General features: G+C 35.2%; 1 protein-coding gene across 2 annotated transcripts in view; it reads left to right on the top strand.

Moving 5' to 3' along the window:
• The window catches only part of VRK1 (VRK serine/threonine kinase 1), a 36,513-nt gene extending 10,954 nt beyond the window's left edge, over positions 1-25,559 (top strand). For both annotated transcript variants that reach the window (XM_050897518.1, XM_050897519.1), the window contains exons 4-13: positions 1,891-1,960; positions 2,354-2,441; positions 3,869-3,977; positions 4,124-4,216; positions 5,204-5,336; positions 6,625-6,745; positions 7,616-7,674; positions 8,861-9,039; positions 13,678-13,771; positions 25,311-25,559. In XM_050897518.1, coding sequence (XP_050753475.1) covers positions 1,891-1,960; positions 2,354-2,441; positions 3,869-3,977; positions 4,124-4,216; positions 5,204-5,336; positions 6,625-6,745; positions 7,616-7,674; positions 8,861-9,039; positions 13,678-13,771; positions 25,311-25,393 — 1,029 coding nt within the window. In that variant the 3' untranslated portion in view covers positions 25,394-25,559. The remainder of the gene's footprint in view (positions 1-1,890; positions 1,961-2,353; positions 2,442-3,868; positions 3,978-4,123; positions 4,217-5,203; positions 5,337-6,624; positions 6,746-7,615; positions 7,675-8,860; positions 9,040-13,677; positions 13,772-25,310) is intronic.
• Positions 25,560-26,210: the final 651 nt, after the last annotated feature.

The raw sequence follows: 26,210 nt of genomic DNA on the forward strand, positions 1-26,210 counted from the left end.
ACATGAAGATCTGTTTTGTGGTTAAATCATTTATCCATCCCCTCAAGTATGAAAAGATACCAGATTTTCAGCATTTGCTCTGACTAGAGAAAGATACATCTTCCCCCCCCCCAGCACTGAGACATATTTTTTTGTGGAATAATTTATTTAAAGCTAAATATTTTAAGAATTTTTAACACCTACAGTTTTTCACTATATTTCAGTAAGAAAATAACATTCTTCAAACCTATGTAAATTGAATCAAAATAATATGTATAATTTATGTTCTAATTAAGTTAGAGTATTAGTGGATTATGCTACACAGAAACAAGTGAATAGGTCAAGTAGCGTTTGTCCGAGATAACTGCAGTATAAGAATTCAGCTATTTAACCCTTCTCCTCTGTATATATAATCTCTGTATCACTAATTTGTTGTCCATAGTGGATAAATAAACTAACTGAAAGTAGATATACATGTACCAAAGTTTATGTGCATTGATCGGTTGGTCTAGTTGTGGGGTTTTTTTCAGGTTCATGGCTTAAGTCTGAACGTAGGTCCCACAAGGAGGGGCCGGAAAACTGTTGTCTTGGCTCCGCTGCTTATCAGGGCGATGCTGCTGGAGAAAGTGAGGTGGAGACAGACGGTAGCTTTGTAATCGAGTGTCCAGGCCTAGGAGTGGTGCCTAAGCTGGTATCTGCTCTCATTCTGACAGGTCTTCCTACTCTGCCTCTGAGCCAATACATCAGGTGCACACTAAAGCCCACCTTCATCAGTGTGTTTGATCTCTTTACATTGCTTCGTTAATGTTGGACAGCAGTAAACCTCTATTAGCTGAGTGGTATAGTCTGGCCTTTAGCAATTTTCTGGATCACTACATCTGCATTTAAAAGTTACAATTAAAACCATTTAAGATTGACGTTATATATCTTGGAACTTTTGCTAATATCATGTGATTGTATTCTTTCTGGGTTTCTTTGCCAGTAATCACATACCTTTTTTTGTTAGATTTTTTTAAGTATGGGATATTCCAAAACAGGTATTTTCACTGAGATAGAATGAATTTGGACATATATGAGTAACTAGACTAAAATAAATTGCTTAAGCTTATCTCAAAATCAAGCACTTAAAAGTTGCAAGAGTTTAAATCACTTATTTTCTTTTCTGCACTAAGTTCTGGAAATGTAGAGTCGAGGTACTTGCCCATTTGCAGTTCTTGCAGTATTTCGAAGCTTTGGTGTTTTCAAACCAATTTCTCTCTTGCACTTCACTTGTTATACATGGTTACCATAGATTTGTCCCTCGAAAATGGAACTGAAATACCTTATGTTAGCTTAACTACAAGGCAGACTCTGAAGTCAAAATAGGTGTAGTTCTTATAATTCAGTTTAAGAGAAATTGTGAAATCCTCTGTAATTTTTACCTTGATCAACTAATGTATGAAGGGAACAAAATACCTTATGTTCAGCAAGAATTTAACTTTTGTTAAGATTTTTCCATCAAATAATTTCAGATGTTATTTTGGGCTCACTAATGGCTATTGCAACTGATGCAATCCAGCTTTAATCTGGAAAATCTGAGATAATGAATGTTGTTTAATGTTCTCTGCTAAACTTTTGCTGCCAATTATTGGTAATATTTCTACACATTTCAGTTAATTTGTTATTCTTTAATCTCTTGTTATGGGAAAGGATTCTTTGATACCCTTAATGTTAAGCAATTCACTATAAAAATAACTTTTTAGAGCCAACCTTCTTTTATAAGAAGAACATATTCTGTTGAATTTATCAGCACTGGGTAGAGCATTTGAGGGAGAATGTGCTTTTATAGGGTGAATGTTACGTTTTGTGAGCTTTTAATAATTATTAGGCACTAACACGGCAGTTTTTAACTAATTTTAAATTGTCTTAAAGGAACCCAGCCAGAATGGACCTCTTTTTACTGAGTTAAAGTTCTACATGCGAGCTGCTAAGCCAGATGAAAGTAAGCAGTCTATTAAAATGTTTTTAATGAACTACAAGCATTTAGGATATAGACCCTACAGGAGTGAGGTCGAACTTTAAGAGAATTTTTTTAGGTCATTTTCAAAATTATTTTTAAATGATTGAAATCTAATTCAGACATATAGTAAAATTAGGGGGTTTTGGTAAGATGTTCTTTATAGTTGTGTTCATGGTATTGTCTAAATTGAAACTTCAGTTGCATCTCCGTCCCTACAACAGATGTGTCATTAACTTTCCAGTATACTTTGCGTACAAGTTTCCATGAAATAAGCAGCTCACATGTATGCAGAAACTGTAGTGATGTGAGTAGTCCCTTTTTATGTAAGTCTCTACTGATGGGAATTCATTAACTTATCTTTATTTGTATTTTCAGTTCAGAAGTGGACTAAGTCCCATAAACTGAAATATTTAGGCGTACCAAGATATTGGGGTTCTGGCTTGCATGAAAAAAATGGAAACAGGTGACTATATCTTTCGTTGGCATATACTGGGATTTATTTCATCCACAACCACTATCCCTTTTAACCTAATTCACTTTGTAAGATGTATTTTCCACCTATCTTCATGTTGTTCATTTCTGCTATGAAGTTTTATGTTCATAACAGGATGTGTTTAAGGAATAGATGAATAGATACATTTATTTGTATTGTTTGTTACTCGTATTTGTCTGTTATATTCTTAGTGATTTAGTTTCCATTTATCTCGAACATTGCTGTAATACAGTGGTGCTATATATATATGTGGTTTAGAAGCTTTTCATATTTGAATTAAAATAAAGTCGACTTCTAATGTATAAGTCTTTGAATAATATGACTACCTTTAATGTTTTTCTTGTGGTGTGGTGCGCACTTAAAGAGTATTTTCACTCACACATATAAAGGACTTGGTGCTCTCTAAATCTATTTTATTTTCCCTAGCAATACTTTTTTTTACTTAATCTGTGAGCTAGAATAATTGATATTCTCATGTTAAATTTGTCTTAAGTCTAGGGATAGTTTTTAGTATTGTTGCATGTCATGAAGGGTTTTTGTTACTTGGTCTTGAATGTTATGCCAGTTTATGTAACAGTCCTTGTTTCCTAATGGGCTTTCTCTATACACCTATGCTGCAAAGGAGTTTTACTAGTTCTCTGGCAGCTTTTAGTAGGTCAGGCTTCTTTGTGTGGACCACTACACAGGGCAGTTGGTATGTATGCCCTAGTATGTCAGAAATATCATTTCAGTAAGTCCTCAACTTTAAAAACTAATCTAATGTAAAAACAACATTAACTTTGAGAGGCAGAAGTAAATATAACAGAATTATATTTTTTTCCCAAATGAACTTTTATTTCCATTCAGTGTTTAATGCGTGAGATTCTTTAATATAGCTACTATGAGCTCTTACAGTAATAGAATCAGTTTGGCTATAGCAAATGAGTATCAGAACACCTTTGGCAAGTGCGAGATTTTTGTTTTTAATGATAGGTTAAAAAAAAAAAGGTTGTAATAGGTTTCAAGAAACTAACTTTTTTAAGTAACCATGTTAAGTCACTTATTTATAAAGTAAAAAATGTATTTCTGTAAGTAATTGATGCTTGGTTTTACCTATAGTGAATTACAATACAGATACTTTCCTCTGTGGGTACTTGTTATTGTATTGCATAACTAGCTAGGAATAAAGAACAGTTCTTTTGATGGATGCACTTTTGACTAGCTGATGTAAAAAAAGTTAAGAATTGGTGTACAACATTAAAAAAAAGTCAAGTACTTCCCACATATTTGTGTTCTTTGTACCTGCAGTTTATCTTTTGAGAGATGTTTTCAATCAATAATTTGTACAATTAAGACAGATAAAATACTTTGCTAAATACAATTCAGTAACTTTGCTGTTGTTTTTTCCTTGAATTTAGTTATCGTTTTATGATAATGGACCGATTCGGCAGAGATCTTCAGAAGATGTATGAAGAGAATGCAAAGCGATTTTCCCATAAAACTGTACTACAATTAGGCCTGAGAACAGTAAGTTTAAAAAATATATTATATTTTTTACGATCTGGCTTCCCTGGGTAAGTCTTTCGGTTAAATCACACTTTTGGGCTGAGTACAGGTCCTCTGCTGGGTGGAGCTGGGTACTGCATTTATATGACTGTATTTTGTTTTGTTAGCTTGATATTCTGGAATACGTCCATGAGCACGAATATGTGCATGGAGACATCAAGGCCTCAAATCTTCTTCTGAGTTACAAGAACCCTAATCAGGTATTTCTGATGCATTTTATTCCTCATGTTTTAAACCTTCTATTTGACAACACATGGAAGTGCTTTGAACCTGTGAAATCTAGCAGAAGCTCATTTTTAAGAATGTATATGGTAACATTATTTCTGCTTGACATTTATATCTAGTTAATATTCTACGATTTTTTTTATGCATTTTGCTGGACAGTTATCAAATTGACTATTTGCCCTAAATAATATTCTAGAGAAATTCTCAAGATTAAAAAAAAAATGACTCCTAAGTAGGTATTTGCAGGTGGAAGCTTAAAATTATATAGCACACTGGTAAATTACGTTTGCCTGTCTGCATTGTTACCTCATTCCTTTGTTCAAGAAATTCATCAGGTAAGTGTTCTGTTACTTAGAAAAATTGGTCTTTAAAGTGTTGATTGTTCCACTTGATTTATGGAAGTCTTTCATTTTTCTGCATTTTTAACTCTCTTTACTATTCAAACAACGCATATTAGAGTTTCAGATTTATGTATGTCTTCTTGCCCAAATGTTTTAGCTCATGAAATAAGTAAAATAATCTCAGTTCTCTTAAAGTAGCTGTGGTGTTAGTGAGAAGTAATAGTATGTAGTAGTGTTCAAATGGGACAGCTGAATTTAAAGAGGGTAGGACAAGTAAGTGTATTTATAACTCTATGAACAGTACTTTTTTTTTCCTTCCACATTTAATCTTACTGCTAATAACTGACTATTTTACTGTACTTGTCCTCTGCATCAGCAAGAAACTACTTCCAGATCAGACTGCTATATGGAAAACAACAAAACCTGTCTGACATGATGTTTTCAAATCATATGTAGTAATCTCAATAAAGGACTGAGAAAGGATCATTTAAAGTCGAAAAACTCACTGTTTTTAATACTCCCAACCATTCTCAGAAGTTCTTAAAAAGTTACATTTATTATTTGTGTATTTCTTTGTATTTATAGTTCTTTAATCTTAGAATTCTTTGTGGAAATTGCTAGGTGTACTTGGTGGATTATGGACTTGCCTACCGATACTGTCCTGAAGGTGTTCACAAAGTATATAAAGAAGATCCTAAAAGGTGTCATGATGGAACTATTGAATATACCAGCATTGATGCACACAAGGGTGTGGGTAAGGATGTAAAACTTTGTTCTTGGCAATAGGCATTTGTGCATCCTTTTTATAAACACAAAAGACTTTATTTGCTGCATTGAGTTTTGCAAACAACCAGGTTTCTGAATCTATAAAATTATTTTTTCCTCTCTGTGGACTATGCTGGCATTTTTCTTTTTTTCCATTTACTAACTTTTACTTTGGTATTAATTTACTGTATTTTTAATGTAACTTTCTTAGATGGATTTCCTCAACTTATAAAGACTGTTTAGATGTTTAGTGTATTGCTTTTTATTAACTAAGTAGAAATGGAATAGTGCTTACGAGATCTTGATAGAAAAACAGGCCCTGTTTTCAGGAGATAAATAGTTTCTGTTATCAATGTGAACGTTGTTACTTCATATTTGGCAAAGATGCACAATATTCTTGTTTATGGCTTAATATTTAGAAGATTTTTAAATGAAACTTCATTTAATTATGAGATGATATTTCATAATTATGCGTATAGTCACTGAATATCAAAAGGCAAGAAGTGAGAAAAGGTTGAACATGAAAAGGACAGGTCTATGTCTGATTAAACATTGAGGATTTATAGTCAACACCAGTTTTATTTTCTTCGTTCTTAAATTTTGTTTTATTAGCATAAAAGTGTGTCCTGCAAAAATACCAGTTGTTGAAAATTATGATTTACTTCAGGATGAACTGTTGCACCTATGCTTAAAACTGAGCATGAGCAAGATGACTTGATTTGCCCATTTATACTTCTAGTGTAGTCTGTGGTCAGTGTACATGTAGGTGGTTTTTGGTTTTTTTGGCAAGGCTTAGGAATCTGATCTATTATTGTTCTTTGTTCAGTTTTCAGGCCACATAAAATATTTCAGCATCGTGGAATTTTTTTTTCAGGAGCTGGGGTTTTAGCACTATTACTTTTTTATAGAAGAAGGGAAGTAAAAACTGTTTTGAACAGAAAGTCAATCATTTCACTAACTTGCTCTATTTTTTCCACAACTGATATACTTAAAAAGCTTCCCAAATTGGGATAACTGCAGTATGTCATATCCTTGAATAAAGAGATTAATAAAGGACTTGAAAATGAAGTTATCCTTCCAGATGTAAAAACAATATTTTTTCCTTCCCTGCTTTCACGCTAAAATAAAGAAATAAGTAACAGATACAGTAGTGTTACATTGTTAGCATTGGCTTTCTATTGTCTTAACATATTTACAAATTTTAACTGTTGTTAAACTACGTGTGCTTTTATTAGCTGCTCTTATGGTTCTGTTTTTATATGTGCGTATATATTTAGCACCATCGAGACGTGGTGATCTGGAGATCTTGGGTTACTGTATGATTCATTGGCTTAGTGGCCATCTACCATGGGAGGATAATTTGAAAGATCCAAATTTTGTCAGAGACTCAAAAATCAGGTGAGAAACTACTTGTTTTCTTTCTCTTTTGAAATTGAAAATAGGAATGAAAATGTCTTAATGTAGAAATGCTTTGTACTTTCAGTGTGCTTCCTTTTGGTGAGTAGGCTATTGTTTTATATACCCTGCAGTTTCCCTTCATTGTGTCTCATGTATCCTTGGTTTGTAATTAAACTTTACTTGTACTGTTCTACTCTGTCTTCTTTTGCATATGTGAGATGGTTGTTTATCCACCACAGTACTATTGTTTTAGAATACTGCCATGCTTAAGCCAAAAAGCACTCTTTATCAGCATGCAGGTAACCATTAGTCCTGCTTTACAGAAAGAGAACTGAAGCATATTGTCAGATATTTAATATGAAGAAAGCTGTCCCAGCACAGCAGTTTCTGTCTCATTAACAAGTATTTGTTATCTCGCTTCTTTATATCTACTTGTAACACTTCGGTCTCCATCAATGTTAGCAAAGCTCCCCCCTCTTTCCCCTCAGTTATTATTTTGGCAAGGGATCTGCTCTGAATAATATCAGCTAGAGAAAGAGTCCTCTAGCAGGAAGAGGCGAGAGCATTGGTATGTGAGGGTTTAAAATGGACCAGTTCTTTTCCTTCAGTCTTCTACTTGCTTGCTTTTATAGGAATCAAAACCTGTTGAACAAAAACTTACCATATTTCAGATAGCCTGTCTGGTATTCGTCAGGTTCTCAAATGTACTGCACTCGTGAAAATGGCTGTGCTAAGTCATACCAAAAGTTTATCTAGTAGTGTTTCCTGTCTCTGACAGTGGCCCAAGCTAGGTGCTTAGGAAGTCTATCAGAACAGGGCAAGATTCAAACTTTGAAAGAAACAATAGTTTTGAATAATTTTGTTTTTCAGATGTAGAGATAATATTTCAGTTTTGATGGACAAATGTTTTCCTGGGAAAAATAAACCAGGTAAGAACAACTATTTTAAATTAAAATACTTTGGTTTGTACCATGTGGTAAGCATTCTCTAATCTGTTTTAATGTCCTTTTTCTTAAAAAAAAAAAAAAAAAAACAACCCATCAGTCTGTTTGGGTGCCATCACCAAATTGTAGACAACTTTAGACAATAGGTAGAAGCTCTGAAATTCGTATTTACATGGGGTACGTTGAGTGTGTACAAGGGAAGGCTGTGCTACTCTGTACTCAAATAAAAAAAGATCAATTCAGTTGCTGCCAAAGGTGTAGAGTTGTCAGACTGTCAGCAGCTTTTTTCCTGAGAGGTGTGTTGCAGGCATTGTACTCTAATCTGTTGCTTCTATAAGTCCTCCTTGTTTACTTAAGTTTGTACCTATTTTTCTTCTTTCTTCTATCAGCAACAACAAAGTGGCATGAATTAGATGATTGTCGATTAGGAGAAGTTTAGACTCTTCCTTTTGGCTGCAGTTATATGAACTGCAGACACTGTGTTGCTTCTGACTAAAGACAGTATTAAGTATTTGCAAACATGAAATGTGTAAGTTGATTTTTCACAACTGAATTTTAGAGATTCAAAACTTGTAATGCAAACTTGAAGTCTAGATCGTTTCTTTTTGGTATTGGCCATTTGCTGAGTAGATTTTTTTTTTTTTTTTTTAAACCTGACTATTAGAAGTAAACTTTCTTGGCATCTTAAATATTTAGTTATTTACAGCTACTACTGGTGATCAGAAGAGAGTTTTCTCTGTCAAGTGTGACTTGTCTGGTTTTTCAGTGGTCAAATGTTTCATGTATTTTTAATATGTGTTTCAGTCTTGAACTGATGAAGTTCTGAGATAACATCAAGTTTCCTTTTCAAAATTTTTAAATATAGACATAAGAAATATCATGTAAACAAACATTCATTGGTGAAGATTGGCCTATTACATTTTTTATGACTGACTGTTTTCTTCATTGCAATGAACGTGTAAAAAACAGTGATGCTGTCATCACTGGGTAATGAACCTTGGTATAATTTTTTTTCTAAAACGTGTTGTAGTAAAGTCATAATTATGAGTTTATAAATAACCATTTCAAAAAATAGCATAAGTAGTGCATGCATGATTTCTGACTCTTGTGGTAAAAGTGAATGATTAAAATGTTTTCAAATAGAAATTAATTGGAGGTACCATTTCTTTAGATGAAATAGCCAAATATATGGAAAAGGTGAAGCTACTGAGCTATGAAGAGAAACCTGTTTATCAGCATTTCCGAGAAATACTTCTGCAAGGTCTTAAGGCCATTGGGCAAAAAGATGATGGAGTACTTGACTTTGGCTTGTCAGAGAACGGAGACTTGCAAACAAATCCCGTGCAAAAGGTTTTTACTCTAAAAATTTATGTCAGCTTTTAATGCATTTTTTTGAGCTAAATAAAAGTTAAAGGGGTATTGGAAGTAGGTGTCATAACTGCATCCAGTAGGAAATAAGCAAATAGTGAAATGTTTGTTTGATTAAGTCCTACTCTTATGCATTATTTCTCTAATTAAACTTCACTAATTGTTATTAAAACTTAATACAGAATGATGTTTATAGGTGTGCTTTCATAATAGATAATATCTTGGATAACAGAACATGTGTATATAGTTGTAATGACATTTGAACAGATGAACATTCAGTTAATTTACTTATTTTTCTTAAATTGGTAAAACTCCAGATGGGTCAAAATACATGTAAGGTAAAATAAGTCTAGTTTTTGTTTCATATTAGTTTCCTTTCTGTGACTAGTTCAAAGCTCAGTTTTAAGTATACATCTTTATGCCAAGTATTTGATTCTGGAATTCACATATTGAATTCACTGTGATCTAATATGTTATTTATGAGTGTTAACTATAGTGGTAGGCTAGGGGTATTTTATTCCTTTTATTTAAGAAGCCTTAAACTCTAGATTTGGACTCCCATTTGAGTAGAGTATAAGAACTTTTTAAGCTTTAGGGAAATCGTACGTTGAAATGGTTTATAATAACAATAAAAAATGGTCAAATAATGGAACAATAAATCATAGAATCATAGAATCACAGAATGGTTTGGGTTGGAAGGGACCTTTAAAGGTCATCTAATCCAACCCCCCCTGCAATAAGCAGGAACATCTTCAACTAGATCAGGTTGCTCAGAGCCACATCCAACCTGACCCTGAATGTTGCCAGGGATGGGGCATCTACTGCCTCTCTGGGCAACCTGTTCCAGTGTTTCACCACCCTCATGATAAAAAATTTCTTCCTTGTATCTAGTCTGAATCTACCCTCCTTTAGTTTAAAACCATTACCCCTTGTCCTATCACAACAGGCCCATTATTATTATTATCCTGTACTTCAAACTGCATTTATTACTTGTTTATTTGCATGTGTTAACAGGTGGGCAGTTTATTGGTTCCTTTAGCATGAACCAGGGAACTGAGAATTATAATACAGGATAATAGTACAAGAATTCTGCCTGCTTACTGACATGATCAGCAATGTGTTAAAGATGGGCAAAAAGCACAAAAGAAAAAAAGCTGTAGGATTTTAAAGTCTTCTGAGGGTATATGTCCAGCTTTTCTTCTTTTTGCCCAGTAAATAGTACTTTGGCTAAAATCATACAGCCATGGCTTTTATACTAATATTTTCTGCTGAACTGAGTGTAAAGATCTGTCCAAAAGGAGAGTTCATTAGCATAAATTCTTCTGTTCCCCCTGTGGATCGACATGGCTTGAGACCTGTGTTTTGGGGGGAAAAAAAAATCGTTTTTAATGGTTGGCTGGTTTCTTTGCTGAATAAGTTGGCCTGCTGCAGAGCCAACATCTGTGACCTTTAATGTCCTTGTCCAGCAGAGATGGCTGGTGCACATTTCCAATGGAATAAAATTTCAAAAATCTTATTTCTTTAGCCAATATCAGTCAAGACCATTCCCAAAGGGTGGAATAATACTTTTCCGTAGGTTCTTACCTACTAGCATCAATTAGGAGTTAGCTTTTACATTGGGTTTTAGTGGGGGTTTTTGGTGTTTTTGTTGTTGTTGTTGGTTTTGGGTTTTTTTTTTTTACTTTGAGGAACCATATGCATGGTCAGCTTGCTCAGTTGTCACAAATATGTTCAAGCACTTGCATGAAACAATGAGTGTTACTGGCCCGTTTGAATAAGTGTTTTCAGCTGTTCACTTCATATTGCAGTGGACTTCATGCTAGCTACTTCATGCCAGCTACTGTTAGAGTGTCCAGACAGAATAACATTGCTTGAAATCAGGTTGACATAGCCTCCTTGCTTTTGACCAAATACCAGGACAGATGACTCTTCCTTCTATGTTGGATTTTCTAGGCCTTGTAACAGCTGTGGTGTAGGCTAGAGTAGAAGAATAGATTGTGTCAGTCCTCCTTCCAAGGGCATATTTTGCACTTTTCTTCAAGAACGAATGGAAAGAGGGTCTTCAGAAGGATGTCTTCCTTCCCAGAATATATGTTTGGGAACTCATGCTACTAGATTTTTCTTCCAGGGGGTATCAGACATTAATGAGAGGCTAGGAGAACAGGAAAATGATTTGTGCTAGTTGAGAATAGCTGGACACCTAGACACACAGAGGAAGAAAGGAAGAACATAGAATGCTAATTAAAATTACATGTATTTTCGGCTGTGACAGGAAGCTCAACTTGATGACTGTTTTAAAGATAAGCTCCAAATTCCAAACCGTGTTAGAAGCTGCTTTCCATAAAGATAATTTACCACTAATCAGTAGCATCTTGCCTCTGAAAGCCAGTATCTTCTAGCACATGCTGAATTTCTTTTGGTGTCCTTAATGTCTAATTTGGAAAAGAAAAATGCAGTCTGGCATCCACCCTTGAGAAGATGGTGACCTCTAATATAGAGTATTTATGGCATTTTGGCTGTACTGATCTTTTAATCACAACAAGTCTTAAGACACCTACTTTTCAATTCCTTTGGGGCAATCTACCATAACACTTTCTTAAAACAGTGTTATTTGGTGTTCTGAAGTTACGCTATTTCATAGCTAGGAGACAATATTTCTAGCTTCTGTGTAAATAAATTCTTAGAATGTAGGATTCTCCTGTGCTTTCAGCTCGTATAGCTAATTGAGCCATGATGTGCATTATATATTGCATATAAGCATGGTTGTTCTGGAATCTCAGTCATTCTCCAGTATTGGTATCTGGCTAAAACTCACAGATGTCTGCTATATTAAAAGTTAACATTTTATTTGCTGTATGATGACTCAAGTTTCCCCAGATGTATAACTAAATGAAAGACAGTCCACAGTTCTGCTGGAGGTTGGGTTTTTTGTTTGGTTTTTTTTTCTATATAGTAAATGCATGTTGGTTTGTGTGTGTGATATTTTTATAATAGTTCTAGCAAAACAAGAAGCTAACAGTACCATGTGTTGAAGGAAGTATCTGGAGCTCCTGACTAAATTATTTAGGGCAAGGACCACATCTTACTTTTGTTTAGTCCTGAAGAGTTGCTGGGAAATATTGGGGGTAAACTAAACTGGAAAAATATGGATCTTAGTGATTTGTGTTTCCTTCTAATGTTCAGCTTCAGATGCGCAGGTGTTGCTTTTGTCAGATGAATGCTGCGTGATTTCTACTGCTATGTAATTCACCTGCATCAAGATTAAGAAACCACTTTTTATTAAATAAGCTTGGAAACAAGATAAATGTATTTTGCTTTTGTGTAGCATGTATTGGATATCTGTTTTTCTGATGAGCGTTTAAAATGTTTTCTAGTACAATTGGGAGGAATGCATTATCTCTCATATAAAAGCAGTACAGCGCTGAAATAGTCCTCCTTAATTTTGGTCAGAATGAACAAAAGTGTCTGTGTTTATTCCTGCCTAATGCATCACAAATCTGCTGACATGCTAACCTTGGAGTCTTGGCTGGTGGTAATCAGGCCTGTGCACCGGCAGGAAAGATGTACCTAATGCACTCCATCAGTGCAGTTTGCATATGGAAGTTCTCACAGGGGAGCTGCCCTGTGCCAGCTGAGGGTTACCTGCCCACTGCAGTTATTGTATGTAATTATCGAACCAATCTGTTCAGCCCAGCAGGGTTTAGATGGTAATCATGAAGCAACACTTTGGAAAGGAAAGATGTAATGCACTCTCCCCTTCTCTCATGAGCTATGTGAAGTTGTAGCCACTTTTAAGGCTGTATTAGTAAAGCTCTAGTCTCACACAATTAAAAAAAAATTAAAAAAGGAAAAGATAAACTCTTCTAGTATTCAGCAAAGTTATCATCTGTGTCTGATACGGATACAGGTCAACTCATCCGTTGTAAAAATCACATGGCTTTAAAAAAATAATCTTTCCATAACCACCTTAAGAATACTTTGCAATAGTAAGATTAATTGAATACACAGATAATAACAGTTCTATCCATTTAGAGGTTTTAAGATAATGTACCTTGAATAGAGTTCACGTTTCTCAAGTACCTCTCTTTGGAACAGAACCCATAGTTGCTATTAGAAAAAAATAATAATGTACTGTCAGTGGGTGTTAGCTACTTTTAAGCTGTGCAAAGAAAGCCTTAAGAAGCAAGGATCCAGATAAACTTGAATTTAATGAGGTGTAATTGCTTTTAAAAAAAGCAATTAACATCAACTTTGGGTAAAATGTTTTTCTGTGTTCTTTAAGATATTTCAGATTGCTCCTTTTTGTAACAGTTATTCAATGTAAATAAAAAACGAGGTTTTGATCATAAAAACTTGTGTTTTCATACATTAAAATTTCAACTCCTAATGTGATCTGCAGATAGGGGAACTGAACTTTTAAATTGTCTATTGCCTAGTACTAGTATTCTTGCATTAATGTATGACTAAATTTTCTCTACAACTGGAGATGTTTTATAATATGTGAAGAAATAATGCTTAAAATTGGGGAACACCTTGTGAGGATAAGATATTTTTTACTTTGTGTGGTCTTTTCTGCTCTTGAGGTCAGTTGCCTTTTTTTTTTTTTTTTTTTTTTTTAAGAAAAAAAGAAAGGCAGCAGCTGCAGCCAATGAGAGCACTGAAGCAGAAATGGAAGATACAGGAAGTCCAGAAAAAAAGAAACCTACTTCTTCTAGTAAGTCAAAAGATTGTTCTCACAGTCACATGTACTGGTTTGGTAGGTTAACCCTGGCTAAGGGCCAAACTCCCACCCAGCCACTCACTCCCCTCCTCAGTGGGACAGAAGGAGAAAATAGGATGAGAAAACTCATGGGTCAATACAAAGATGGGGAGATTGTTTACCATTTACTGTTGCGGGCAAAACGGACTTAACTTGGGGAAAATAAATTTAATTTATTGCCAATTAAAATAAATTTGGGTAGTGACAAAGACAAACATTAAAACAACACCTTTCCTTCCCCTCCTCCCATGCTCGACTTAACTTCTTCACTCTAGACTCCTCTACCCCACTCCCTGAGTGGTGCAGGGGGCATGGAGGGGAAGTGTGTTATGGTCAGTACATAGCATTTTCTCTCTGCTGCTCCTTCCTCCTCACATTTTTCCCCTGCTTCAGTGTGGGCTCTCTCTTTTGGGCTGCAGTCCTTCAGGGAAAAAAATGTGGTCCAGTTCCTTCAGGAAGTATCCATCTGCTCCAGTGTGGGCTCTTCCACAAGTTGCAGGGGATATCTGCTCCATCCTGGGTCCTTCATGAGCTACAGGGAATATCTACTCTGGTGCTGTGGAGCACCACCTCCTCCTCTGACCTTGGTGTTCCCTCTGCTATTTTTCACTCTCCTCCCCGCACTGCCACCCCCTGCCTGCCTGTCCAGTGTTTTTTGCCCGTTCTTAAATGTTTTCACAGAAGTGCCACAAACAAGTTGGGCTCAACTTTGGCCTACAGTGGGTTTGTTTTGGAGCCAGCTGCAAAGGGCTGTGTCGGGCACAGGACAGCACCTGGCCTCTTCCCACAGAGGCCATCCCTGTAGCCAACCCCAGCTTACCAAAACCCTGCCACATGGCCATATATACCCAATACAACTGTTTACCTTTAGCAGTTCAAGTGCTTTTGATCTTTCATAATTTCTTTTTAGATTAATAAAATTGAAATATTTCAACTTTGTGTAAGAAAGGTATACTCTCCAATTACATGCTGCCTAAAGCTGGTAGAAATGCTAGGTGATAAAAATTGGTGGTTGCACCCTCTTCTTTTGCCATCATTCATTTTCTCCTCCATTCTCATTTTTGTCCTCCTGTCTTGTCCAATTCACTGTCAGACTATGCTGACTGCTCAGGACTTCATCACAGTGTGTTAAAGCCAGGGGCTAGCAGCAGCAGCTTCCAAAAGCGAATGTATTTAAAGTCGAGGAAAGGATCAGCTATAAGGATAGAAAATGCTGAAGCTACATTTCAGATAATTTGGCATAGTTTCAGTATTGTCTGAAAAAAGTCATGGGCAGATAAAGTAGGATTATTGTAAGTCCAAGATCAGAAATCTTCAGTAGATCTGTATAGGGTAAGCTTATGGTGAGTATCCAGTCAAACTGTTTTCTGGATCTAACCTAACTCCTTCATGTAGATGTGAACTGAATTCAAGTAATTACAAAGATATTTTTCCTAAAGAATTTTTGATTCAGACTTTTAAGTAAAAGACCAGATGTTGTCCATGGTCATGTAGTCCAAAAATAATAAAGCAGTAGCACTGGAGTCTACCCCAAAACAAATCTGCTTGTTTAAAAATGGTTTGACGAAGGAGTATGGCAGGATTGGAAAATGTAACATTTCAAAGACCGTAATATTATTGGTAAGTTATGGATTTACCCTAGTATATTTACTCAAACAGTATGGTACAAAGTACAAGTAATTAAGCTAATGTTATTCCAGAAGGTGACACTGCTCTGTTCATTTTCAGCTGTTCACGTTATAGAATTCTGATCATTAAAATCAGTGATTATTTCTCTTACTTGAATGCCTTTTGAATTATTGGCTTCAATTTATTATGAATTTTCTAGTCTGTCAGTGGCTGAAAAAGTGTTAATTAGATTATACTTTCTTTCAAGGAAATAATTTTATTTGATATGATGCTGACGTTTATTCATAGTTTTACCATTTTAGATTTTATTTAAGACCTTATAATAAAATATTTAATACAGCTGACTGTTTTCTGATTGTGATTTGATACACGTGAGCAGAATATACTTTAATTTTATATTATATTTTATACTTCTTTTTTCCTGGGATTGTAGATTAAAATTCTCATAGAGATAAAAAAGAACTCGAGGAATTGCAATCCAAGTGGTAGCATCAGCTTTTTGTAAATGCTAAGTTTTTTCAGACTAAGTAAAGGTGTTTGGGAGGCTATATAGATTTTCAGCATCCAGTGTTTAAATTGAGTGATGGACGTAAGCTTAAATTTAAACCTCCTCTTGCCAATTCAATAGTTACAGGTGAAATGGTTCTAATTTCACCTTTTCATACTACCCAATTTAATGAATACCAAGTGAGGGGAGTATATCAAATGATTTCAGGTGAAAAGTGATACATGTTCTTACTCATTCTGTTCTCTCCAAATCTGGAATTAAAAACTTTACCACTTATTACATGATTCATAAATCTGTGTTGAAGGAAAGGGCAACTGTTTCATAATCTTTTGATCTTGATGCTTTTGATAAATTGAAAATAGCTGATTATTATAGAAATACTTAAAACTGTGTTTCCAAATCTGACTAGTTTTGTGTTACCACAGACTTGTTTCTCTGTTACGGGATTAGTCCTGTGACTAAAAAAATATCCTGAAGTTTACTGTCCAGTAAAATGGATAATTTCTTGATACCTCTTAATTGTCAAAAATGAAGTTTAGTCATAGAGGAACATTTTAAAAGTTCTTGAAATGCTATTTTATTGGTTTCTAAAAGGGGATATATATGGCCAGACAGGGGTTACTCTTCAGCTGTTCAGACAACATCTCATGAGTATTTGGACAGTGGCAAGAAGAGCCATGCAGCCTCTTGCTGTTCAGCTAATCAGCATTAACTGCATTTGACTATGCAGTTTGTCTAATCCACTCCAAAAGATTAGTCAGCCCCAAAAGATCCTGATCAGCTGTGCAGCAGTTTGAGTACACCAGGGTGCTCAGTGGCTACAGGGACTCTGCCAGTAATGAAATCTGCTACTGCTGAGGCTGGGGAGCCCCCAGGCTTGGTGGAGGAGGAAGAAAGAATGGCACTGAGAAAGGATGGGCATCTGGAAATTCTTGCTGCTTCTTTCTGCTCCCCCTGGTTGTTCTGAGCATAAGAGTGGCCACTTCAGAAGAGTTCAGAAAGGCCATCTCTTTCGATCATGTCAGCCATCAGTGTTTCTGAAGCTATCAAGCAAGAGTGTTAAACTCTTCTATTTAGGAAAAGAATTTCAGAAAGCCCTCAAGAAACAAGCTGTGTTGTACTTCCAAAATAAGATGCACAAAATTTTGTGGAATTCTTAAATTGTTTTTTATTTAATTAGCATGTTATCAGTTTCTTCTTTTTTCCTGTGATAACTGGAACCCATATGCTTTCCTGAAAGCTGGAATTTTAAGAGGTATCCTTTTTAAGGTAATATGGATGATGTTGAAGTATTATATTAGTAGTCAATGTCTCTCCACCAGGAAAAATGCGATCAGAAGAGATGATTTCTATTTAAATGAAAAGCTTTTCTCACACTGTTACAGCTCCATTTTCAGTATTAGCTGCCTTCGTGTATGATAGTAAAATATACAGGCTAAAAAGTGATGATACTGTTAAAGCAGAATACCAAATTCTGGCATAAACTGTATGTATCCACCAACGCTTCTGCAGGGGTGTACTGCATAATATTAATAGGGCTAATATGCTTATTTTTAATCAGTTTGTATGGCATAGGCAGCTAGTATAGGGAACTTCAGTGAAAATGGCATAAACGCTGGAAAAATAAGTTTCATGAGAATTTGTAAATAATCCTAGGTTCAAAGCTACCAATAGAGATAAAACCTCTACCACTGGCAGTTTGGTTTTTTTTTTTTTTTTTTAAATTGTGGGGTTGATGAAGATTGGGTTATAGAAATACAGAATTTTTTTAGAATAGGATTTTTTTTTACACCAGCCTTTTTTATTTTCTGTTGAGATTTTTTTTTTTAACCATTTTGGGGTTTATTAATTGGGACAGTATAGAGAGAAATACTAAAGTAGACATGAAAATGAAAGTACTGTATTTTTTTTAATGTACTTTTTTAATAGTCAGTACTGCTAGGAGTAGGAATTGTGCATGTCTGTATTGCTGGATAGCATCTAGCATGGTAAGGCCTTAACTGGGGTACTCTTGCAGTAAAAATAAAGAACTATGTCAACATCTCGGATATGAAAACAGTCATACTGATGGATTGGTTAGAAGGCATTCCAAAATGGAGGTTTAATAGTATTTCTCAATTAATAGGTACTTAGCTCTATGTTTATTTACATTGCATGGTTTTGCATAGATCAGTATCTGGGTTATTGTCTCAGACATCTTTGTTTTTCTTTATTCAAGCAAGATTTATTACTTAATGTTGGATTAAATCTACACTTAGGCTCATTTCTATATGTAGAGAATTATTAGCCTTGTCATCAAGCTTTAGGAGAAAGCAATTTGTATGGTTTTTTTGAGCTTGTTTATGGCGCCACTTGTTACTTGTCTTTCTACTCCACATCAATGCCCACATTATAGGTAGATTTCTACCTCTTAATTTTATACCCTAATACAAACATTTTCAGCAAAACCTGTACTGTACAATAGTTATTGTCTGTTATTCATCTGTTCCTTCTTGTGAAGGATTTGGTATTGACTAGCATCTGTAACAGACTCCAGGAGTAAGTGGGTATTAGTCTTAAAACAGTGTATCTGTCTCTGTGACTAGTCACCAAAAGATCTGTCCCTTTCTGTGCCATTCTTAGCCTTCCCTTACCTGTCTCAGGAATGTTGCAAGTTAAATGTTCTAGTATGAGAGTTACGTGATCTGGTTTTAGAAGTTAAAAGCATGTGCTGCTATGCTCTATCTAGAAATTAACAGGGAGATTCAGGTTTTAGAGCAGAGAAATACTGCTCTCAGTTGTCAGAAATATTGACAAACTCACTTCTATATTTTGCATTAAGTATATTCAAACACGATATGAAGTGATCTGTCTTTTTATGGCCTGCCCCAAAATTGTTTGAGGATATTCAAAAGCTATTTAAATTAGAAGAGGTATGGTAGGAGGTGATTTTTAAGTATAAAGATACTTAAATATTATGGGTAGGAAGGTTAAAATAAATTAGATATAAAACAAATATATCTTTGTGGTTCTTCCTGAATAATGGTTTTCCTTGACAATTTGCAAGTGACAAATTCACTGAGAAGCACCTTGAACACGTGCCACATAATAATAGACAAAATTAATGTCCAAGATGTAAAGTATGGGAGTGTTCCTGTTTACTCCTGTGTCTGCTTGGAACACAGTTTTCTACTTAGTCTTCCTTTATATTTTAAGCTTATTTCTGTACAATCTCTTCAGACCACTTCTAGCACTTAAACACATTTAAAATGTAAATACATTTAAGTTCCTTGTTACACTTCAAGGGACTTTCTTGTGTTTGCTGCTAATAAAGTATTAAATTAAAACAAAACAAAAAACCTCCTGAGGAAAATTTTCCATGGGGTAAGGTTTTGTATAATGACTTTACATGGAGAACTAAATCATTTAAGAATAAAAGTGATGTCTGCTGTTTTGTTGTTTTTCTGTGACCTGAAGATGTATTGCAGTATGCTGAACAAGTGTTGCAATTCCAACTCAGATATAAAATTTGCAAGTGAAATTTTTCTACAGGAAAGAAAGAAAAATTGTACTGCAGTGACTCAGTTTTTTACAGGGAACTAACCTTTTTCAAGATTGCAAGTAGTATATTTGAATTAAACTTTGTTCCTCCTGCAAATCGCTGTGTGGTGGAGTGGAGGGCTATTTTTAAAAACATGCTGCATGTGACTACTGATTTATATGTGTATGTACAATTGTGTTTTGGAATGTCTTCAGTAAAGCAATTTTTACAAATAGAAGTAAATCAGTTTCAGTTTTATCTGGAAGAATTTTGTATTAAAACTTTTAAAAGAACATTCATAGATTCGATGTTATCTTTAGGAAATACACAGGCATAAAGTCATCAAGTAATACATTCTTGTGTCCTGATGGTTTTTCATATGATAATATGGAAATGTATTGGCTTCATTTGTTGCAGGAAGCGGAGGACTTGGAGGAACAGAGTACCTAAAGCCAAACCCTATGCCATAACTCTACAAACTTACTTTCTTCTCTCTCATCCGCACCCTGCAATCATATATTTCCTGGAATTCAAGTCCATATTTGCGTTCTTCTGGTCTCTCTGTTCTTTTTTTCTGAATCATATTTCTGAATTTTTGTAGAGAAAAGAACTGCTGAGAAAAGAGAACAAGCCAACTAACCAAACCTACTATTTGTCGCCCTTGCAGTTGCTTCAACAGCCTTCAAAGTACTGAAAAATTCTTGTTTAAGAAGTGTTACACTACAAGATTTTATCAGCTATGCAGGGTTCCCTGGCCGAGTTGGGAAAGGGCTTGTCAGAGGACTAAATACTTTTAGTTATTTCATCTTCTTAAAAGAAAAGTAGTTCTTCCTTGGCACCATATTCAGACTGCCCAAACTGATTTGAGAATGGTAGACTAGTGTGATACTTAACTCTCATTAAATGCTGCACAGCCTGGCTTCAGTTCCCGTTTGATATTTGCAGCTGGATGCTGAGTGTAGTCTTTCAGCTTCCAATGCTATTTTTTTTTTCTTATTCCTTCCATATGTAAATAGTAATTGTATGGGTTCCATTCTCTTGTTTTCCCTTTTCAGTTTGATGATTGTAGAACCCTTTTAAGGGGCAGTTGAAGAAAAAAGGTCTCCTAGGGAGCCATCCAGCAAAATGACTTGGTTATTTGATATGATCAAAGACAGCTGAAATATGACTGAAGCACATTTCACAAGACAAAAGTGATACTGTGGTCAGTGGAAGAATTTTGAAGAACTGACAGTCCCAAATTTGTCTCCTTTGGAAATTACAGGTCCACAATTAGTTACTTAAGTTAGTAACAAAACATATTCTTGGATTAATTTATTGCACTGAAATCTGGTATAGTGGAATATGCAAGATCATCTCTAGTTGACTAGGGAGAGTTGTGTTAGGTCAGTGGCCCTCTCATTCCTACTTCATCACTTCTCAGCTTAACTGTGGCAATTCAGTATATGTGGCATGAAGTTGCCAGTATTAAAGAAATGTCAGTTCTGTCGTAAGACTGTCCTGCTGTGGCACACTGGGTGTCTATACAGAAATGATGATTAAGCTCCATCTATGTGGAGACCAGTCTGAGAACATCTCTTCCAGAAACCACTTGAGAACTCTCTACCACGTGGTCCAACACTGCACATTTATTGACCTTTGTTTCTTAAAGAGATAAACGTATAGCAAAGTATGTGTGTGAGATTATGCACATGTGCACACATTTGATTTTTTTTTTTTTTAAGAAAGGAAACCTTGCAGTGTCTGATCAACGTATTCAACTGCATGTGCTTCTTTGAGGGCGAAAGATGAGTGCTACAAGTCTAGTTTAAGAGCTTGCATAGACTAGAATTGCTGGAACTCTTCAGCCATTATACAGAGACTAGCATGTACTCAGTCTTTGTCAGGTGTAAATTCAGCATATGCAAGTGATGCGGTTGCTAACCTCCAGCATGCCTGCTGCTAGATGTTTTTCATTTACCTGGTGTTTGCCTAGAGTCTAAAATCTGTATGTGGTTCTGTTTTCAAATATTCTAGCCTATGTTGTAACCTAGAAGTCATCATTAACACCTAAATCATACCTGATTTCATCTGCTTGGTAGCTGTGTTTTCATGCTCAGAATCTTTCACTGCCCTCATTTCCATCAAAGCACGTAATTAAGTGGGAAACTTGGGACTCTGTTGTCTGCTTATTTTTACCAAAGGAACCTCTATCATTTTATAGAAACTTTCATTTTTTGACTCAAGTACAGTTTTATTTCTCTTACTTATAAACCTTATGTGTGTTTCTAAAATGGTGTATGTAGAATTGGAAAACAAGATGAGAAGGGACATCAAGAGGTGATCTGCTCTATACACCAGCCTAAGGACAGGCTTATCTATCTAGATCTGTGTTAATCTTGATACATACCAATATTTTATCTTAAAACCTCTATGATTAAGACTCTAAAACATCCCTGATCAACACCACTTGTAATACTTAACTATCCTTACTACAAAAAAAAGTTTTGTAAGGCAGAGTATTTTCTTTTGATATTTTTAGTACCTAATATGAATTTCCCTTAAGCTCATTAGTTGTCCAGTCCACTGTGGACATGAAAATTGCTCTCATTTTATGCAGCAACCTTTTGCACATTTGATGAGTACAAAAGGTTGCACCATCACATCTCTCTCCCATTTTTTTCCTTTCTTCAGATAAACTAGTTAAATTCAATTCCTTTTTTTTTTTTTTTTTATTAGAGAGCTAGAAACCATTATCACCACTCCTGAGTAATTTTTTTCCATTTTTCTCAGAACTTTCTTGAAGGGATAGAGACCAAAACTATACACAGTACTGCTGGGTTTCTTTTGTAGAGTTGCTTTATAATACTGTTTACATGGAGAGGATCAGATATCACAGTCAACTTGTCTAATAATTCCTCTAGAGCCTGTGGGACTCTTTATGCCTCTGCTGAACTTTGTTCCAGTCTCAAAACAAGCTGTGCAGTGACACCATCTGGTTTATTTTTGCCTATATAATTCTTCCTCATTTAAATTGCTGTTTCAACCTAATTCAGTTTAATCTGCTTTATAAAACCCCTCTCCTTTGCTTGTAATAGCTTTGTTTGTGTCCTCATTTGGTGCTGCCCACACAGGACTTCTCCTGTTTTCAGAAACAGAACTGACATTTCTCCCACAAGAAAAGTTTGTGGGGAGGGGGCAATATACGTTTTCAGGCTAATTTTGAAAATGCAGATGAGCTTTTCAGTACAGAAAATAGCTGAAATAGCTGCAAACGTTGAAGCTAAACATGGGTTGAGAGCAATCATTCTGAGTTTAACATAATTAACTTAATCAGATAGTTTAAGAGAATATTTCTGCTGCTTAAGTTTGAAATTATGAATAAAAGAACCATGACAAGGAGTTTTTTCCTTTTTGTCATGATTTACTTAGAGATTCTCCATGATCATGGTTTGTTTAGAAAAGCCTTGAAAAGAACTCATTAATGCAATAACGACAAAGGAAAAATCAGAGACAGGGTAGCTCTCTTCTCCTTTTTGGTGTTCCAGCATGGGCAACTAGAAATGGGTAGGCTCTTCCTGAATTAGGAATTAGTAAGCTTCAATTGCTTGTATTGTCTGTGACTACCATGAAATACTACATTCCTGAAATACAAACATGAAAATCTGTTAACTCATTTCTTTTTTCTCTATAAACAAACACCTGTAGGATTTTCCTAAGGTCATCATTTTCATATTGGCAGTCTTTCTGATAATAGAACATGAATTTGACCTGTCTGCAGCATTTGATTATACAGTCTATGATTGGATGAGAAGAAAAATCACAGTTACCTCAGTCAAAACCGGTGAAGATTAATGAAAGGGAAAAAGATCAGGTTATTGTTTTTTCTTGAAGAGAAAACTTTGGTCATTCTCTGCTTTCTGTTGCAATACAAAGATTCTAGGGAAAAATCTCAGGAGGGATGGAGAGAGGAAAACTGGTACAGTTTATGCAGTTGATAGGATAACTTGGCCTACATACCACTAAGACTACTCAATTTGAAAACTCAGAAGACACGTCTGTTGCTAGAATTCACAATTATAGTAGCTGAAATATTTTGTGATTTTGAAAATTATAAACTAATTCTTGAAGATAAACCAGAATGTAGCTGGGAGAAGGAATGATTTACATAGTTAAGTTACTACTTTAGTTTATGATACCTGCTTGTATAGCTTTCAGCTAGCAGTAGTTGTAAGGGTACCAGAATGGATTTGATTTTTACATAGCAGCTGGGGGGGAAGGGAGGGTGTTTTGCCAGAACAGATCTTTCCTTGATGAAGCTGCTTTGGTCAGTGAGAGACTATCACCAGAGCTGTCCGTTGTGTTTGGGTTTTTTTAAGTGATTTATTAATCAAAGATATATTGTCTGACAAAATCTATTTATAGTTTTATGTCGAATGCAGCAAGTGCTTTTGGACAAAAAAGGAACAAGAATATTTTTTCATTCTCCATTTCATTTTCAAGAATGGAAAAATTCTTCAAAGTTAATTTTGGTATTTTTAATTTCAAATCAACATTTTAAGAGCAAATTAAGTTTTGTAAATTAAACATGAAAGCAAAACTGTTTGCAATAGTTCATTGCTTTTCTTGGTGTGGTTTTGGTTTTGGGTAGACTCAAGACTATTTTGGTTTGTTTTGCATTGTTCTCTGCCTCCTTGCTTTCCCCCAAATTTACTCATTGAGCTTGAATGATCAGTGACTCATACAGCTGAAAGGCTGTTGTCTTATGCAAGCAGTTTCTTTCTTAAGGACTTCCATGAAACTCAATTTTACCTTTTTTTCTTTGTCAGTAATGCAGATTAAGAAGTTAACGGGAACTGTAGAGTTACATAATTTTGCAAGCAAGAACTTAAGTAGTTAAGCATACTGACTTCAAGGAGGAAGTCAGGATTAAAAAAAAAATTTTAAAAAAATACAGTGACTAGGAGATGAAAAACATTTCATTGTTACTGCATTTGTGAAAATGGTAGCAATTTTTATTATATGTAACATTTTTTCTCAAAGTTACTAAAGTTGAATGTGATTCACAGAAATGAGCTGTGGTGGTTTTTTTTTTTTCCCTTTTCCCTGCTAGTGGGCAGGAAAGAATCAAAGTGCAGGGAGTTTTTTATTATTGCATTTAAGTATGGACTCTTTGAACAACCTGTCTGCCAAGTTTGTTAGGAATCTTACTTAGATGGCACTGTTTGTTACCTTTGTTAATAAAATATTGTCAAATAATAGCTTGAAATCTGTAGGTAAAGTTGCACTGATACCTGAGCTGATTTAACAGCTCGATGCTGCCAAACAAAAATCTTCCTCTTTTCTACCTGTGTGCCTTCCACCTCCCCTTGTATAAGCTCCATTCAGAACACTCCAAGATGCTGCAACTCACTAAACTATGAGAATACTAGACCAAAAAAAAGTTCTTTGCCAGGTTACAGAGCTGGATCAGCTTAGCACAAGGTCCAAAGAGCACCAAAAATGGCTTAATAGTGGGAGGGATCATAGGACTGAAAGTTGGCACGTGGGGAGGAAGGAGGGGTTTAGCTTTTGAAGAGGATCTGATGCTTCATCTTTTGGGGGAGGTGAGCTATTAAATTGGCTCAACTGTATGCAGTGCTACTGTTTGAGAAGTTGAATTGTACAATGTGTTTTTCAGGAGAAAATCAGTGCCCAAAAATTGTGGTAAATTCTTCTGAGTCAGTGTCATGTGTCCCCCGTCAAAACTGAATGAATGAGTTGATCTGTCCTCTTAAAGACTACAAGTATTTTCTTGCGATCCATTTCTGTTATTTTCTTTTATAGAAAGTCTTGTCTTTTTTTTGTTTGAATTGCAGATGCAGTAGCTACCAGAACCCGGAAGATGACCTCACCAAAACCCAAGAAAGGCACAGCAACCAGAAAGAGAGTCCAGAAGTAAATAATAGATGGAGCAACAAATTAAGTTGCTCTTTGGCTCATCTCTGGATTTTTTTCAGTTACCGTAGCACTGGAATCTTTTTCTTTCCTTTTTAAATGATCAATCCTGTAAAAACACGGACCGCTGTTTGTACCTGTTTTTGAAGAATAAATGTTTTATTAAAATATTTGCATAATTTATGTATACTTAAATACTAATGCAAAATTTTGCCAACTTTGAAGTGAGGATGCATTTTTATTCTTTATATACACAAATTCATATCTTAAAGGCAAACTAAAAGAAAGTGCTTTTTTCTGCTTTATAATGTAGAAATAAAGCCTTCCTTAGTTTCGTTATGGGTACTTTATAAGGAACAGTGGTGTTACACCTGATTTCTTCTAATTTTGAGCAAAGTCTTATTGGAGGCCACTTAGATGTACACTGAGATGAAGTCTGGTATGGTAGAGACGTCTTAAATATTTCTCAAGTGTTTGGATTAAAAAAAGAGAATGTAAGACAAAAATCAGATCCTTCCATTCTAGTTTGTTATAAAATGTGTTTAAATAATTCTTTGGAGGACAGGTAGTGAATTTTAGTTATTTTTTGCATAATATTTGTGTTTTTATCACTTTTCCAATTATTCAGTTTCCCTGGAAAGGAGACCAGAATTTCAGACATAGGGCCCAGGGCAAAGAAAAGAACCAAGCAAAAACCAATGCCCATTCTCCCCCCCCCGGCCCCGGTTTTCTTTTTATATTAGAGAAAAGGCTACAAAAAGTTATAATTATGAAGAATAACTTTGTAAAGTATCTAGTTCCAGTGATAGCTTCACTCACAT

Source organism: Gymnogyps californianus, chromosome 5, assembly GCF_018139145.2.
Source record: "Gymnogyps californianus isolate 813 chromosome 5, ASM1813914v2, whole genome shotgun sequence".
Taxonomy (NCBI): Eukaryota; Metazoa; Chordata; class Aves; order Accipitriformes; family Cathartidae; genus Gymnogyps; species Gymnogyps californianus.